The 19,446-nt window shown below is 36.2% G+C and overlaps 1 protein-coding gene across 1 annotated transcript; it reads left to right on the forward strand.

Annotated features, from left to right (window-relative positions):
- The first annotated feature begins 809 nt into the window (after positions 1-809).
- LOC131074664 (uncharacterized) lies at positions 810-19,146 on the forward strand. The gene is made up of 11 exons (XM_058011331.2): positions 810-4,109; positions 6,895-7,105; positions 7,239-7,389; positions 7,497-7,656; positions 7,809-7,880; positions 7,979-8,078; positions 8,236-8,506; positions 8,645-8,687; positions 8,762-8,865; positions 17,957-18,414; positions 18,567-19,146. Exons 1-11 carry the CDS (start codon positions 953-955, stop codon positions 18,571-18,573), a joined length of 4,734 nt encoding a protein of 1,577 aa, XP_057867314.1. The 5' UTR covers positions 810-952; the 3' UTR covers positions 18,574-19,146.
- The last annotated feature ends 300 nt before the right edge of the window (positions 19,147-19,446 follow it).

Below are 19,446 nucleotides of genomic sequence, written 5' to 3' on the forward strand. Positions count from 1 at the left end.
ATCTCATTAAAAACCATTGTTGTTGAAGCACAATTCTTCATTTTTGTTGGCCAAATCTTGTTTTTGAGTGCTCATTGTTAATTAATATGCATACAATTTAGAAATATGATATTTATTTATGATTTCTTATATATATGCCAAAATATAAGACTCTTTAGATATGTTTTGCTTAAATGTTCAACCATATGCTACTAAATCTTGACGACTAATTACTCTTTCCAAATATTGGAAGTTTTTATATCACACTGCCTATAAAAATCTGCATAATAATGAATGCTATATATAAATTCCCTTGTGAACATCTCTCTTTTGTTATTAAATGATATTATGTCACTTTAACAAATCTCTTTGCAGATCACACTGTTCATCCATTTTCAACAGCGTATTAATTTTGAAGACTAACAAATCTAACTGTGAGTTATGCAACTGTAGGGCATACCTATTCAGAAACCATCTAATTGTGGATGATACTTTTTAGTGTTGTACAATTTTTTATCACTGTTATTTTGTCAATAAATATAAAATAATTGCAATTGGCAATTAATATTTATGTTCATTTTTGAAAAATGTTTTGTTAATGCTAATTGTTATTGTATATTTTGTTTTCGTAAAGTTCAAAATCTTTTTATTGTATGTTACCAAATCACTACCCATGCCCTTCACCTTGCGTACTTGATCGCAAGACGTGCAACTGCTAGTGTAAATTTTTTCTACTCCCTCCGATCTATCAATTTGCACCACTAAGAAAATCCTATCAGCATTTTGTTGCTCGAAAAGCGTGCACATGCTAGTTTAGATGATTTTTCCACCGCTGTACAATCTCAATTTCTCAAAGCAATTTCGGAGTCGGGGAGTAACATAAAGAGTTCTTAACAAGCTCAATCCTACGTTACGTTGACCAATAAGAGTAGAAGCCGTTACATAAATAATTGTCTGATAAGAAGATATTTGGATGGAGGAAAGGGTTAGAGAATTGCAGTCGCAGTGTGATTACAGAGGGAGAAGAAGCAGCATGAGGTACCCATTCGAAGCAGTGGAGAAGCATGAGTTACTTTCAAAGCATACACATGCTTATCCTACGTCTGCACCCGTGCCGCTGGAACCATGGGACCGCCAGGCTATTCTCGATTACAGAAACAGAGTCAATGCTAATTCAAATGCCCAAGCCCACGCTCGCAGATGTGATGAGCAGTACCCTCGCATGAGAGAAGGAGCACCAGCGGCTGGGTTGTTGGAGGAAGCAGATCGCTTAAGGTGGCCCAGGCTGAGAGATGTTTCGTCCTCTCCTTCAAGAATTCGCAGAAATCAAGACTATAGAGATTGGCGCTTCAGAGAGCAGGAGCCGATGTTTTATCACCATCAGGTATGTGCACCCTCAAACCCTAACCATGCGCTGGATCAAGGAAGACTATTTCGATTAGGTGTGGAGAAAAGAGCTAGACTAGAAGTCAATAATGACGAGGAGTTTCAGATGCGCAGGAGGCCCAAATTTCTACAGCATGACCATTTGCGCTTTCCTCCCACCACAGCTCCGCCTCCACCTTCACCGCCGCCTCCGCCCCCACCTCCGCCTCCACCGCTTCCTCCTTCCCTCGCTCTCCCTCCTCCTTTCCCTCTCTCTATTCCTCCCCGAGATGTATATTTGCCGTCTCCCAGGGCTAAATGGCAGCATGATTTATTTGAACACGCCCACAACGTGACGGGCAAGGGGAAGAGGGATAGGGATGCTGTTTCCTTTGGTCCTTCCATTGTAGTAGGAAGAGGTTTTGACGGTTATATTGCAGTGGAAGATGACTTGTCCAAAGGGGTGGAGGTGGATGAGGAGGTGGATATGGAAGACAGCAGGCGCAACCTTACATCTCTTTTGTCCGACTTGAAAGATAAAGTATTAGCTTCTACGCCTGGTTCAAGGGGTCCGGAGCTTTCGGAAACAAGGAAAGGAAAGCTTCATATCAGAGGGAGAGATCAAAATGTGAATGTGGGTAATATGCATTCGAAGAAATTGAAAAACAAAATTCCATCATCCACTCAGTCAAGTCAGAAAAAAGTTAAGACAAAGAAGAATCCAGCTCAATCTTTGTCTGCTTCTGCATTTGTTCAAAAAGGAAAAATGTCCCACAATGGATCCTTCTCTCATTTACTAGAGCCAGCCCCACACGGTGAGCAGTCGTCTGAAACTAAATGTGAGAGGAGCACAGCAGATCTTTCTGTTGTTTTCAGACGCAGTGGCATGGTTGCACAGGAGGTTGTCAGTTCCCTAGACAATAATTGGCGTGACTACACGGGAACAAAGTCTTTTGCTTCAAAAGGATTGATTCCACAGGAAGACCTTGAAGAGGAAGAAGGCGAGATCAAAAGTGCAGAGAGTTATGATGCTTTGTATGAAGAGAAGAGGTTGAAGGACCATCAGAATGTGGATTCTCAATTAAAAACCAAGTCTATGAATCTGCCTTCAGAAACTATTTCATCTGAAAAAGATTTGATCATACAAGGAGATTCAACTGAGCCACCTTGTTATTTAGGGGGAGTAGACATTGGGACTACATCGGCAGTACAGTCTCAGGAAAGATTTGTTCCTGAATGCAACTATTTTTCATTGGACGGCAGGGGAAGTGATAGTCCAGCTACTCTAATAGCTAATCCTTCTGATTGTGGACAACCCACTGCGGAATCTATATCGACTTGCATGACACACTTAAAGCAACACAATAGCTTGTCTATTAATGCTCCCTCCGAGCCCAAACTAACTTCAAGAGTCATGCAGGAGGGTAGCTACCAAGATATATCTTTGACATCATTAGCATGCAAAGCTATTGACAAATTGGATGATAAGGAAAGACTGCAGAAGAAGTTGAAATTTGAGCAAACTGAAAAACCGGCCTTAAATGATAACGTAAGATTAGAAGAGCCTCTTTTGACATCTTCTGTTTTGCAAGCTCACACTGACGTAATGGAATCACAAGGACCTGTAACTAGGGATCAAGTGTTGGCAAATATAACGCTGAGATCAAATTTATCTTATCAATCATCAGGGGTGTATCAAATTCAAAGCTCACAACTGGAAAAGAAATCCTCTCAAAGTACTATATCATTACCTACTTTGCCTCAAAGCAGGCTTTCTATTTCTAGCCCACCGACTAAAGCCAAAGTGGTGGCAAGTTCAGTTCTTGCTGGAAGGTCTCGAACCTGGCATCGGACTGATAATGTACCGAGTTCTTCTTTATTGGTTAGACCTCATGTTATTCATAATGATACTACTTCAGTAGTGCAGGATGTGGCTAAGATGGAGAAATCCCAATCTGCTGCTTATGTTCGCAAGGGAAATAGTCTTGTGAGGGCCCCTTGTCCTCCCATGGGTTTGTCTTGTACAAAATCAAGTTTTGCTGGTTCATTGAATACCGGCAAGAGATCAACACTAAAATCTTCTCCTTTGAAAGGTATGTCAGCAACAGGAGATATAAGCAATGTTGTACCTGGTTTGGGCAGTAGTATTGGGTCCAGTGGGTTGCCTTCTACAACAGCATTTAGGGTTTCCACCCCTGCTTTCGAGAGACCTACTACTCCACCCGTAGTGCCAGCTGCCAAATCACCAGTCTGCATTTCTGTTTCTCCCGAGTCTTTAGTTCCTGCATCGATATCAGGCACTCCAACTGAAGTACATGTGGTGACCACTGGTGCACAAGGCGAAGATTGTAAGACTAATAGTAAAAGTGATCTAAGTGCGACCAACAATTTATTTGAAAGCCTAATGGGCGATCCATCACTGTTTAAAAGAAATCAGAATGAAGATCACATTGAGAATGCCCTAGCAGCTCAAATGATGCCTGTGAATTGGAAGTCAAACCAGTTGATTGCAGATTCAACGTATAAAAAACAGGGTTCAGTAGCATCTATTGGTGGAGGTGTCCATTTGCCACCAAATTGCCTGGTGCAGGATCGATACTATAAGAGAAAGAAGAATCAGCTTGTTAGAAGCAATTTGCCAATGGACAGAAAAATAATTAAGTCACTAGAGGCTCCTAATGTAAGTTCTTTGGATACAGAGTTGGAGGTTCCAACACTGAAAGATCAACGGCGAATGACATTCATTCAAACAAAGCTTGGCAGAGGTATGCAATCTTGATTGACTGACTTGGTTTTCTTATTCTTTAGCTAACGTAATTCCATGGTTTAGTATTTACCATCATTAGCGGGAAACTTCGCTACAGATGCAGGGATGACATTTTAAAATTTAGATTTTGGGGCTTTCATGGGCATGTGTTGTGATTGTAAATCTGGAAACTTAAAATATACATATAAGAGGCAGCAGAGGTTGAAAGATCTAAATCACACCTTTTAAATGTTTTTGTGTTGTATTTTATTAAAATTAGAAGTGAACTGTGAAATTTCTGGAAATATAAGCAAGGCCTAGAAAAACTCGGATATAAATGTATTGGAACTTAGAATTTAAAATGGTATTTAGAAGATAATCTGAGAGAAATATGGGTGCTGCACTTGGACTCAAATATTTTAGACTTAAGATAACGCTGACGTTTTTCTTATTATCACTTCATAATTGACGGGTGACTGATTATATAACAATCAGGACATAACAGTCATACATCTGCATGACTGACATTTTCCTGTGCAATGGATCTGTTTTTTCATTGCCAATTAGTTTTTTACCATAAAACTATGGGAGTCCATGTAGCGGCTGCACACCCAATTTTAACAGGTCTGCTACACCTATTTGGAGCCATGTAAGCCTACCAAGTTCATAAAATAGAAATATTTGTATGTCATATCTAATATTTTCATTTCAGCTCTTCAAATTATTAGGAAAGCCATTTTGAATCCATTCATTAGGAGAGTTTCTTTGTATGAAGGTCACATTGAGAATATATTGAATAGCTCTTCACCTTTTCAAATTCTCCCACAACTGCCGGGGCCCAATCAAGTATTTCCAGGGTTTCTTTGAGTTTCCAGGATAGAGGACATGAGAATGCAGTTTTGGGTATGGAAAAATTTTCTCGGGTTTTGGAGATGGTGGGAGGACAGCTATTAAAATAAGTTAAAAGTAACTTAAAACCAAAAGAAACTGAATTTTTTAAATGTAAATATGTTATGCTGTATCTGCAATGAAAATCCTGCACTTTTTGGCTTTTTAGGCGTTTTTAGCCATTTTCCATTAAATTACCTTCTGTCACTTGGACCCTCAGGCACCTGTGCCCATGGAACACTTAGTATTTCCTCCTTTTCTCTATATGGGAATAGTAATGCTCTATGGTGTCTTTTTGAAGCTTGCTGAATGTAATGAACCTTTGCTGTACCTGCCTCGCCTTCCTGATAATTAGGGCCTGATCTATCCACCGAAGGTTGTATTTAGGGCCACAAAAGGAAATTACGGTTTCTTGCAACATTTAGATATTTTATTTTATATGTCAGCCGTAATACTAGATCAGTGGCATAATTATTGCAGCACAAAAATACATACGCGACCCATTCTAGATTTTGAGGATTTTCCAGGTTGGCTGGGCTACCCATCCAGACCCATCCCGTCTCTTAGGGCTAATAGGGCCACCTGAGGATGAGCCCAACATACCCCTGGCTTGCACTCATTATCTTGAATGTATTAACAAACATAGGATATCATGAAGATAACAAATGCATACAGAAAACATAGATTCATGATTATATTACTTGGTTAACATTTATCCATTATATATAAATTTGTAGGGATTAATTCATTATATTTGTGCCTAGTTGCAGAAACATGACTATCATTAATTAGCATTCCTTTTCTTTACTTATCAGTTGTGTCTGAGAATGAATGAATTATTTTTATTCTTCTATCTGTCACTAAAGTGTATTTTAATGCAGCATACTAAATCTGATATTGCAGGTTACCTATCTGGCGTGAAGATTAAGTTCATTTTACCCTTTTGTACATTACAAATGTGCTTAGTTCATTTGGCAAGACATTTTTTAGGCATGGAACCGATTTAGCAATTAATCTAGGCCACTAGTTAAATTAGATTCATTACTGTTATATGAGGAATGAAAGCAGATTTAATACAACTTGCACAAAGACATACTTCATCATTTTGACATTTAAGCGGATTGGCCCGGGGACATACCAGCCTGCTGGCGATGGGGAGGGATGCTTACTATGTGCTATCGCTGGGAAGAACCAGCACCTAGCCCTTTCACATCGTCTGCTGACTGATGCATTCCCAGGGCCGTCCTCATGGTTGTCTAGGCATCATAAATTATGAAAACTGAAATAAATATTATTACTGAGTAATGAAGTTACCTGCTGGATGCTTCTCCTTGCCTTTCTCTCCTTGTCACCTCCTCTTCTATGTTTCCTTGGGGTATGGGTTTATACCTCTTTGAAACCACGCGATTCCCCTTGAAACATGGCGTCTATTCCGGAGGTGGCTTGGGAATGGACGCATCTTTTCATTACTCCCACTAGTTAAAATAAAACGTATTTTAATCGGTAAAAATAATTTATGTATTGAAAATATATATATTTATGTACATGTATTGTTTAATGTTTCTAATCATTGCCTGCTGTCTACATGGGAATGTGACACTGAATGCTGAAGAATTTCCATGTCTTTTTAAGAACACCAGATTGTTCTTTCCTGTTTGGCTTCCTGCCCGTACCTGAGATACTCTTTTTTAGTGCTTCCAGTCTACTTTGTTTCTTTTTCAGTTAGTATAATATCACAAGTTTTCTCTGTTTACCCATTTCTGATAGATGCATGCTCATGTTTGACTGAATAGAATCATAAACCATCCTGTATCATTTATGCTACCTGGTGCGACAATGAAATTTAGATTATCGTGTGACTATCGTTTTAGGTGTTAAAACTTGTTTAACTAATTCACCGATCTTGATGAGCACAGTTTTGAAGCAGAAGAAACATTGGACTTCACAGTCGTCATGGGTATGGACGCTTGATGAAGCAGAGACATCTAATACACCTCTTTTGCAGTCAAGAAGGGTGGCACCTTTGCTTTGTCCTTGGAAAAGACCAACTTATGGAAAGTCAGGTCTTGTGGGAAAACTCAAAGCTGTACCAAGTATCAGTAAAGGTTCCTCTCTTTCTCTAATAAGGTGCTGACATCTGCTATACCAAATTCTTCTATTTGTACAGCTATTGCTTTTTATAGAATTGTTACAAAGAATGCCTTAGTTGATTACCAAAATAATTATAACTGAAGCAGTTGTGTCGTTTGTGTGATGGCAGGAAGAAGTTGAAGCGTCTCCAGAAGAGGGATACTGTTTACACGAAATCACTTAATGGTTTCTCATTACATAGATCAGGTGTTTTGAGTCTTGGAGGATCTAATCTGAAATGGACAAAGTCTATTGAGAAACGCTCAAAACAGGCTAGTGAGGTGAGTCTTATTCTAACATCCATAAATTTGTGTTCAGGATGTTGCAAATTTTCATTTTTCAGACTACTGGTTGGTTTAGATAGCATTTGGTTCTATATGTTTTGTAGGAAATAACAATGGCAGTGGCAGCCACAGAGAAGAAGAAAAGGGAGGCAAAGGCTGTTGGTGATGTTATTACTTCTGCTTCCCAGGAAAATGCAGTTAGACGGTCTTTTAAGCCATCTCAAGGAATCAAATTACGTGCCCGCAAGTCAAAACAAGCAACAGGTATGTATTTTCCAAGGAACTTCATTCATTCGTTTATGGGTATGCCCTGTGCTGTAACTTACATTGTGGGCAGATTTAACTTAGAGCACAGTAATTTATTTATTCAATCTCTGAATTTGTATACTAAGTGCAAATGGATTTATGTGCATTAGAGCGTATCCTCCAAGTTGGTTTGTTTGGGTATAAGATGGATCCATCTAAGCGCACGCTTCAGATGATACCTGGTGATGTTTATGTTATCCTTCATACTGTGCAAGTAACTAGTTATTCTTATTAATGTTTAAATTTGTTCCATAACTTGTCATTTTGTTGATATAAATAGCTGAAAAGTCATCATCTAGTTTCAATACATCAATGGCAAGACAAACAATGGATACATCAAAACTTTTTGCTCTGAAGGGTGTAACTATTGGTGATGACGAGTACGTTGCCCTAGTCTTTTTCCGTTTGAAGTTTTGTACCATTAAAATATTCCAGAATTAATATTTTATTGTTTTATATAGTATTGTGGTTTATAAACTGCAATCACTTTTGTTATTCAAACTGATTTGACAAGTTCTAAATGTGCAAATGGAACAGATATTTGAGGGTAGGGAATGGAAATAAACTAGTTAGGGATCCAAAGAAAGTATGCCGTGTTCTGGCCAGTGAGAAAGTTAGATGGAGTTTGCACACTGCAAGGCGTCGTTTGGCTAAAAAACAACAGTACTGCCAATTTTTTACACGCTTTGGTAAATGCAATAAGGATGATGGAAAATGCCCTTATATTCATGATCGGGAAAAGATAGCTGTATGCACAAAATTCCTCAAGGGCAACTGCTCTAATGGAAGCTGCGATTTGACTCATAAGGTATTGTCAGATCCTAACTTCCTATAGGCTAGCTAAGAAGAGATGTCTGGAGACATAAATAGATAGTTGCTATCAATAATATATACATCTATTTACTACATTACTTCACAAGTTTGTTTTTTCTTTTTTATTGTGCAGATCATTCCAGAGCGCATGGAAGATTGCTCATTTTTTCTGCAAGGTACATATAAATGACACTATTTTTAGAGATAAACGTTTATTGAAACCATGTGAACCCATAATATTTGTTGACAGGTTTTTGTACCAATGAGAATTGCCCTTACAGACATGTAAATGTCAATCCTAAGGCACCTGTTTGTGATGGATTTCTGAAGGGTTACTGTGCTGAAGGAGATAAGGTATGTCTCTTGTGAAAAGTCATCTTCAGCTTTTGATTGTTGAAGTGTGTTCTATGTGCTGTAATAAAATACTTAGTTTGAAAGGGTGCCATGCTGAAGGAGATAACACATCATATCATGGTTGAAGACCGTCTGTAAAAACTGTATTTGTAGTTGAAGACTTTGGGCTTATATTTCTTTCAGTTGAAGTTTGTATTAACCCCAAAAGTATGAGACCGATTTTTTTCTTAAATCTACTAAAAGTGTATAAATTGAGAAGAAATTCTTGTTTGTCTGCTACAGTTTAAGCAACATCCTGAAATTATCAGAGTATATCATAAAATTTTCACATATGAATATTGAAGTCTTTTTTCCTCCAGTTACAATTTGTCCTTTTAGGACCAAATCAAAATCAATTTCAAATCTCAAAACATCTCCCATTATATTCCGGATTATTCTTATTTTCAAGTGAAGTCTCTTCACCTTAGGTTTAGGGCCTTTCGAAACAAGCCATAAAATAATTGTTCTTGAAATTCTACTAATCTTGCATTACTAATTTTGCATTCTTGCTCAGATTGATGTTTTAAGCTAACACACTGAATTCTACGACTCAGCAGTTAGTTTCCTGTCACATATTTGTATGACAAAAATGAAATCTTTTCCATTCCATAGTTCCCATTTACATTATAATTCACTCAAATGAATTATCAGGATAATATATATTAAATGAATAGATGATGTACTTGTTAAAATGTCTCATTTATACTTCATACTCATAGTTACAACTTACACCTAGTAACAACATTTCACTGAAACAATTTAATAATCACCATACTTAAAATTATTCATTGATAAAATAAATATCAATTTATAATGGGAAATCACTAATGATATTATAAATCATAACTGCTTTTGATCAAATCAATTTGCAAGTTTGTACATCTCTTTACAAAATACATTGTGGGACCCAATATCTTTTTTAACTTTTATACATTTTCAAAATAGCCAAATACTACATAGTACAATAGAATTTGTACACCATGTACAGCTGCGACCAATAGTATCCATCTGTTGCTTGGAGGGATTGGTGGAGGATTACTTTGTCCATCAGTGGCCCTTACTACATCCCAACCATTAGGCAACATGGAAACAATCCACAAAGACTTGATTTATTACCAACATGATTGAAAAACATGGTATGACACTTACCCAAATCAATATATCTCACAATCATACAGCAAAAACACTATGCTATTTGCTCAACACACCACACATGCATGACAGATACAATAGATAAATTATGACATATGCCATAACAGGAAACCAGAAAATATCATCTTGCATGCACACTTATTCTGTAATGGAATAAATAATAATGGATCATTTATCATTTCCATAGCAAGGTTTGTCATAGACCAAAAGCTATCATAATATATGCCACAGATTGTTTTCAATTTACCATCTTGGCATTTAACACTTGTTAGTCACTCATATTATACATGTGTGCACTCAACATGATTTAATTCCCTAGATGGTTATGCCTAAGTTTCTATTGAACCGTATCATGTGTGCAGTCTGTTAAGCAGTCTTATTAACTAGATCACAGCCATAAATAACGTGTACCAATTATAAATTTTATCTCTGCCACAAATTCTCATACATTGCTGAAAAAGCGTAGAGTGATACATGGTGAAATGCCCAGAAATAAGCTCATCAATAATTCAAGGCACCTCCTGATAATGCTAGCAATAACATTCTCGTATAATGAACCATAGAAAGTTTAACAGAGTACAATAACACTATGGTATTCCTACAACCAACCCAGTTCAGGTTGAAGACCACCATTTTCTGTCTTGGTTTTTGTTTACCTATGAATTCTTTTTCTGTTTTGAAGTTTTCCTAAGAAATATAGCCAACAAAATTATGATAATGACCCTCAACTATAATACTGATAGTTGAGTAAAATTCCCTTAACGTTATGATAGCACAAAGAGATAACTCAAATGACCACATCAAACACTATCATTCCTCTGTTTAGAATATTTCACAGTTAAATCATAATATAGCTTACAATAACTATTTTATGCATTCAACAGTCATTTCCTAAGACACAAATTTTCTAGATTTAAGTTTTTCACAAAATTCTGCACTTGTTTGTTTAAATGCTCGAGCTTTCTAGAATGAATGAGGAGAATCAACACAGTTTGTTCTTCTTGGGTTGTCCACTGCAAACAGTGTTCTTGGCAGCCAGTGTCTCCCTAAACTTCCACACACCCCACAAAATTACAAAATTAAAATATTGAGGCGAATGAAGACAACAAACGGTGCTCAGGCCTTAATCCTTCCTTCATGCCTGCTTATCTTCATGGTAACAATAAAGCCGTTTTAGCATGACCAATAGTCCCTAAATTTATTCTACCAACAAGTCTGATGAGATTCAGCCTTCATATGAACAACATTTCACCACAAAAACTAATGAATACAACCACCAAGTCAACTACCAACAATGAATACAAACTGCATTCTAAGAGCCACTTCAAGATCCACGATTGTTGCTTTGAAAGAGACCATTGGCCAGCTGGCCAAAAACATGAACTTCCTTGCCCTTTACTTCCCATCTTTGGCAGTGTAAATTAAAAAATGCCTTGATTTTCCTTTTAACCAAACTTCAATGCAATTCCTGGATGATCATACCTTATCAATGGTATGTTTTATAAAGCATGGGTCTAAATATTTTCAAAAAACCATTCACTATTGTTAGAAGATTTTAATATTAAATCACTCAAATTTCTTAAGTTCAGAAACTCGTTAGATCCTAGCATAGATAAAATGTCCAGATTTAATCAGGTTATTACCCGCCTTAGTCGTAGGTGACAAGGTGCTTGGACTTGTGACCTTTGAAGAGTTATAATATCGAGAACAACCTGTTGCTAGATTCGTGACAGTACAATCACCTTGAAATCTCTTAACAATGCTATTGTTTCAGAGTTGAGAAAGACGGAACAAACTTAGATGTATAATAAAGATGTTATAAAATGCAAAGTACCAAGTTTAATGATACTTACGATGATGTTGAAATGTGACATACATTCCAGTGAATGTATGCGCAAGTATAAACCATAGCAGCAAAAATCTTTTGGGGAATAAATTGACAAACTAAAAGTAAAGTTTTTTTGAAAAAGTCAGGAAAAAATTGGATTTATTAAGAAGTTTTTTAAATTTAAGGACATTTCCATGGTATAGAGATATATTTGCTTTATTTAAATTTTAACGACACTTTGGAACCATAAAATTAATAATCAAAAATTGGAAAAAAATTGTAATGTTCAATATATTTAAAAGTATAATTTCAAGAGAAGATTTCAAAGTTTTATATGCAGCAGTAATATATTATGATATTGTATATTAAATTGTAATTTATTTAATAGTTTAGGATGTATTTTTAGTGGATCTTTTAATTTATAATCTATTTAAAGCCAGTAGTAATAGATACTAAATTATTAAATATATTTGTAAAATTTGAAGGTTATGTATTATTGAAATTGTTTAAAAAATCAGTAGTGATAAATTCACATTTTTTTAATATATTATAAATTATTTAAAATAAAATAATATTATATTAAATTTAAATAAACTTAATAACTTAAACACAGTCCTACTTGCCTATAAGATCAACCAAAACCATTAATGAACAAAATGATTAGTCAAATTGATTATTGATATGTTAGCCTTCGGTTAGCTATCCATATCAATAATTGACTTCTTTAAACAATGACAACAAATAACATACAATATACAGAAATCAGGATGATTCAAACTCATAATCACATATATCAAACCAAAACAGTGTTTCTTGGGAGTTGCCTTCATTTACATCAACTAATACTCAACCAATCCCCTCGGTACCTGAAAATACAAACTGACATCAGCAGTACCAGTACATTTGATAAAAATCAATTTCAGAAACGAATTGATCATATAACAATATTAATGCTACCAAAATTCAGCACAATAATCAGGCATTCATCATTATAGCAAATGTCCAAAATATCATAATATCCAAACCATAGTTTGCAGATTGGAACTTGGATAGTACTCGGCAAGAATTTTTTTTTGACTCAGCAAAAACTCAACAGACTTGGTAAAACAAGGGTTTGGAGGGGCAAATGCAGGTCTTAAACTTTCATAAAAAAACCCTTTTGAAATACGTGTTTTAATCCATCTTTTAACCTGCCCTGATGTGTTTTAACCAAAGTTCCCAGACTCGGACTCGGCAAGGCCAACTCGACTCGTGCCAACTCGACTCGTGCCAACTCAACTCGTGGCTCGGCTACAACTCAGCAACGACTCGGCAATGACTTGGCAAAATCTTGAAATTATATACTTTTACAATTATATATATATGAAATTATATATCATATTCCATGACTCAGGCCGAGTCATAAAAACTCGGCGAGGTCTGCTCGGCTCGGCGACTCAGATAACTCGCACAACTAGCGGCGAGTTTGGGAACTATGGTTTTAACTTGTATATTAACCTACCTTGATGCGTTTCAACCCACTTTGGCACGTTTCAATCCACTTTGCACGTTTCAATCCCGCGTTCCGATTTTTTACCTCAGAATTGTGTGAACCTGGTGATTTTTCCTCTGCAACTCATCCACAGAGAGTTGTGAGTTAAACTCGTGTTTACTTGCCCAACTGAAAAATTTCGAGTACTCGCAATAGTTTCTATTCATGATCCAAACAAGCTGCATCACATTTCAACCATGACTGTAGAATATAATTCTTACAGTAAGCCAAAATGCCCAATTCAATATTAATTAGAAATGTGACACAACACTAATAGTAACAACATAGCAGTCCAAAATTGGAAACCAAAATGAGGGGTATTACAGAGTTCTTAATCCATCTTGTTGTAATCACCTGCCCTGCATTTTTTTTTGTTTCGAAAATGTGCAAACTGGGATAGTATAAATATAGACAGATACAGCTACTTATGATAACCTTGAACAGCAATATTTAAAATGGAACTAACAATATAGGAAAGTCAACTTATTTAGTCACCCACAGCACTGTAATGCTTATAAATATAAATAGACTAATCTGGAAATGCAAAATTCAGAATTACATGGGGTAGATACCCAACTGAATACAATACAGCAGATCTGGAATATGTTAGATTGATGACTAGATTAATGAAAGCTGGTAAATTTTGAGCAGATCTTATGGTATCTCAGACCCTTTCGCTGTCTCACAGATGATCAATGGATCTGCCTTGACTCAACCTATATGATGTTGGCCCAACCTGCAACCCTAGAATGATCCAATCTGCCCTTAAACAGCACCTATTCATTCACAAAACCCTCAATATGGTGGTAGGGGTGCTTTGATCCCTTCTATAAATTGCTGCTCATGTGGTGTGGTTAGGCTGTGATGCTGCCAGCAAAAATGACTCGGGGTTTTAGTAACGAACCCTCCCAAATCTACATCCCAAAGCAATCTCTGAATATGTTAGTCGCCTAGCAGTAATGCTCAGAATTGTACATTCGCCCTTGGAAAATCTTTAAATGGTTCAAACCTGTCACAAATGTGGGAACTCTGTAATGTTCCCCTTTTGTAAATGCTGTAGCTTTTGCCCTAAATCACAATTTTAAGTAAAACAAGAAATGGAATAGAGTTAGTGATATCATTTACCTGGTTGAGACCCTGCAAACATGTTAGGTAATCATTGAAACATAATCCATAAAATAGATCTTCCCTACTAGAAACATTATTTTAAATCAAAAGCATAGATCTTTCCTGCTAGGGTCAGGAACATTAATTTAATCATAAGCTATTTCTAATTCATTAACGGAATTCAATTATAGGAGATTTAGCATAAGGAGGCATGATGGGGTGCCTAAAATGATCCTCTACCCTAGGTCGAAGAGTGGATATACCACCCCTCTTGGCCTCATGTGGCCTTCCACCATCTCATATGAGGTGGTGGACTAGTGAGGAATCCCATAATCGTTCCCTTCTTCTTTGCCACCCTTATTCTCCTCCCCATGATTGGGGTTCCTTAATCCAATAGTCAGCCATGGTAGAGGTTTGAGGCGAAAGTACAATAGGGTGTCCGGAATATCCTTCCCAAGGGCAGGGAACTCCTTGCACCCTCGTAACTGTTTCCCCTCCTTGCCCTCACTATCTCTATCATGGTTGTCTACAGCCTTTAAACTGACATACGAAGAATTGCACATTATTGTGTATATTCCATATATAAGGGATCATATAATAATATAACTCCAGATTTTATTCATATGTGAATATTTTTATATAAAATTACATCATGTTGCCTACCTCGAGAACTACTATTTCATACCAAATCACTAATGTAATGCTCAATCACTGTATGCCTGAACCTGACTCATTTATATCAGATCTGTTCTTGTTCGATGCCCTCTTGGAGTGGTCAGTTTGTTCTATAAATATCTCTCTTCTTCCATGCCTTCCACTAAATGGATTTCCGCTAATATATAGTCCAGAAGGGAGTACAACGATTTACAATCCTTACCTCTTCCCAAGAGATGTCTTCTCCAAGCTAATCGCTACCTCCTCAAGAGTAATTGCACGTCCCTCCATTAGCATCATGACTGATGTGCTTAAGGGTTGGTTAAGAACTAAAAATTGTCGATTGTGGAGTCTCTTGGTTCGCAGCAAAAGAAAGAGTATTGAGGAAGATTAATTCCTTAAATTGGGCTTCATGATTATAGAAAATTGTGAAGTCTTATTGATAAAACAATTTTCTGGGCAATAGTGATATATATCTATATCAAGATCTGATCTTATTTCATCAGATTGGTCTATCTATTTGTAATGTTCCCTACCTGATTAACATAATTTATATATTTCAATATACCAAAATTGATTGAGAGACTAATAATGAAGCCAGTCATTGATATTCTTCAACTTATTAGTTATTAACAAGTGCTTATTTATTTTCCTCATTAGATGATTAACTTCATTATTCATAGTTTTTAATATAGTTATCAGACCCTGCTACTACTTCAGTTTTAAGGGAGAAGGGTCTATGTATGTTACCAAAGCATTTAGAGACCAAATACAATAGGTTCCCCTCAAAGTTTACAGATCCAAGCCCTTACCTTATCTTGGGTCTATACCCTCAAGGCTTATGGGTCGCTGATCCCCACCCTATCTTGGGGCTTAACCTATTGCTTGGATTTAGACTGCCCCCCTTTGGAACATCTCATTCTTTGGAACATCTCATTCCCATCTTCTTAAATACTGAAAGCAATAACATGATTTAGACTGCCCCCCTTTAGACTGCCCCCCTTTGGAACATCTCATTCTTTGGAACATCTCATTCCCATCTTCTTAAATACTGAAAGCAATAACATGATTTAGACTGCAAGTATACTAATTTCTTATGTATTATGAATATATATGAAATTAAAGTATAACTGTCATACATATTGCAGTCTATATTAATATTACTATTTATTTTGCATAAGAACATAATCGGGCTTAAGATATTAAGCATACTTATTAAACATATCCCCATGCATACCACCAAGAACAAGGATGTTACTGCATGTAACTGTATAACAGTTCTGATCTGATCTGAACCATGGTGCTGTCACTGGATGCTTTTGATTCCTTTCCTTTATATCTCTCAATGTGAGGGAGAGGTCACACCTCTTCATCATGTCTGCCCTTTGGTAAGAGACACACCCTTTCATCATTAGCATGTTACTTCTATCCTTTGAAAGGGACACAACCTTTCACTATCAGATCTGCACTTCTTATTTAAATCATATCTGCAATTCTGATTTCCAAATTATCCCCTTAAATGAGGTTCTCTTCTCCCTTTTATTTCTCATGTTTGAGGGAGTCACAACTTTTCTCTTCATGTCTTTTGACCATTCATTAACTTAATTAATTTTATTTATATTGAATTATATTCTATTATATTTTAATTTTAATTTTATTTTTTATTCTTTTGTATTTTAATCTTATTATTATTATTTATTATAAAATTATATTTCAAAGTGAGGACATCACACTATTTCAGAACCTAATTTCTTCTGCTCTTAAATAGGAATTGTTTTGCAATTGAATTGATTCCCAAATGAATTACAATAGCCTTCCCTTTATACCCTTCAAGCGTGCCCTTTCACTCTAACCAGGTCGGCCAACTTTTTTTTTTTTTTTTTTTGAATTTTTCCTTGCCAAGATGGGTGCTAGCATCAGCGGGGTCACCCAGGAAATAATTAATTTAAATTAATTTAAATTTATTAAACCCTTGGTTGGCCCTAAACCTCATGCAGGGCATGACACGCTCTAGTAAATCAGCAACATAGGATTGAAATAAGTCTGAAAATGCAGAAACTATGATTCCCTGAAGATGATAAATTCTTTGCATACACATCAAATGGCCAAATTGTTAGAGATTCACATCAACTTTCCTAAGTTTGCTCTGATGCAAACCCTGTGTGAGGATGGCCTAAAAGGAAATGAGGGTTTTATTCCTCTATTCTAACAACAAAGGCTCAAGAGTGGTTTTTGCCCTCAAGAGTAAAGAGTCAAGAGCCCAAACAGCCAAGGATTTTCATTCTTGGTTGTAAATTTGAACACAAATGCACCCAATGGAAATGTCAAATGAAATCTAGATACCAAAGAGTTTAGCCTCTTTTTACACAGTTTTTGATTTGGGCCCTTGATCAAATTTCCCTCCAATTAGTATTTAATTTTAGTTTTAGTTTTAGTATAAATACTGTTTATTTTAACAGGTGTTTAAAAATACTTTTTTTTTTAAAATTTAAATATAATTATTTTAAGTGCCTCTTAAATTAAAAATTTTCAGGTCTGTCTTAAAAAATATTATTAATTATTTTAATTCGAAATAGGTGACATGCCATCTGTGGACTTTGAAAACCTCACGTACAGTATTATAATAATTAATGTCACCATTGTTATATGTTGATCTACATTTAGTTTTCAACATTAAGAGATTTATTTATCATAAAATTTGGCTTTTGTATTCTTGCATGGGGATTTAACATTAGTTTTTCCGGCATTTAATCTTAACGTCTAATGTCCTCTTTGAACAGTGCAATAAAAAGCACACACATGTATGCCCTCAGTATGCTGCAACAGGAGAGTGTCCAGAAAGGTTATCTTGCAAGCTCCATCACCCAAAGAAGAAAGATAAGCCCAAAGGTTCAAGCAAGCGCAAGAGTGGTAATATTGCCAAAAGACGCTACTTTGTAGCAGATGATATGGGTATAAGTGAATTGGCATCTAAGTTGTTCAGGTTGCTTTCTGAAGAGCAAATAGCACTCGATACTCCACCAAGGACACCTGAGTGTGTTGAATTTATCAGTTTAGATGCATCAGAGGAAGGTGTTGATGATATTAACTTAGCCAATGGTGCTATGTCTTCCATGACAAGATCAGAAACTGATTTATTTAGCAATGGTGGATTACCTGTTGATGACATTGATATGATGATTAAACCAGTTCGTTTGCTGCGGAAAGAGCAAGCAGTCAATATATCTATGGGCCAAGGGTATTGAAAAACAAATGAATGAATTGTACACCAACTAGTATGCATCCTAGAGTAAATGGTTTCTGTGATCATCACTTTCCCTGCATTTAGTGTATTCTGTATGGGTGATATCTACAGCGAGTTGCTGATGCATGTCTTTTTATGTTGAACAGAAGTTAAGCGTTATGTAAGCAAATAATGAATTGCAGCTGATTTTCTCCAGGATGGTTGAACTTCCTATGCAAGTGATTGCTTTTGTTGTAGTGGATTTTCTTAAAAGTCCAAATTAAGTCAGCTTTGATGCAGTGTCCTGACAGGAGTTATGTAATTTATTGATTTTTCTAGGAGAAATTTTGGAACGCTTTCTCCCAAGTTTAAAAGCATTTTTTCTTCAAATTCTGTCTTGAATGCTTTCAGCTATTCAACAGGATTTTGAACTGAATAACTAGATGGGCTGACAATCTACTGAAAAGATAATTTCAGAAGTTAGCCTTGCTCGAAATTAGGACTTCTCTGTTACTCAAATCCATGTGACTTAAATGGGAAAGAACACGGGCTTTGGTACGAAGAGAATGCATTTTAAATACCTTATGCAAAGGTTTAGACCACCTGTTGGAGCAGCATTCTACTGATCAAATGTTGAAATGCCTGAAATTTTTTCTTGCAGATGCATGTCAAGGTTCTTTAGTTGTTAATGTATGTTTAGCATTATGCATATCACTGAGGAAATAGAGAAACATTTTTTTAGGTTCATATTTGTCTGCCCAAAGTAAAGGTTCTTCCAAATTTTTTATCATGTAAATATCTGTAGAACTTCTACAGAGTTACGAGTATGCACCAGAGCCATCTCAGAGAAATTTATGTACTTTGACATTTGCTATACTTAAGTGGATGATCTCGTGATATTTGCTATACTTCAGTGGACGATCTCATGCCTTTGCCCTGCAATTTTTACTAAGCAAAACTTTGGTGTATTTGTTATTGTTTTTAGAACACTGCCGATGAAGATCATCAAAGGTGTGACGAAATGGCTATTTTTTGAGGTGAATGGTG

The sequence above is a fragment of the Cryptomeria japonica genome, chromosome 4 (assembly GCF_030272615.1).
Source record: "Cryptomeria japonica chromosome 4, Sugi_1.0, whole genome shotgun sequence".
Classification (NCBI taxonomy): domain Eukaryota; kingdom Viridiplantae; phylum Streptophyta; class Pinopsida; order Cupressales; family Cupressaceae; genus Cryptomeria; species Cryptomeria japonica.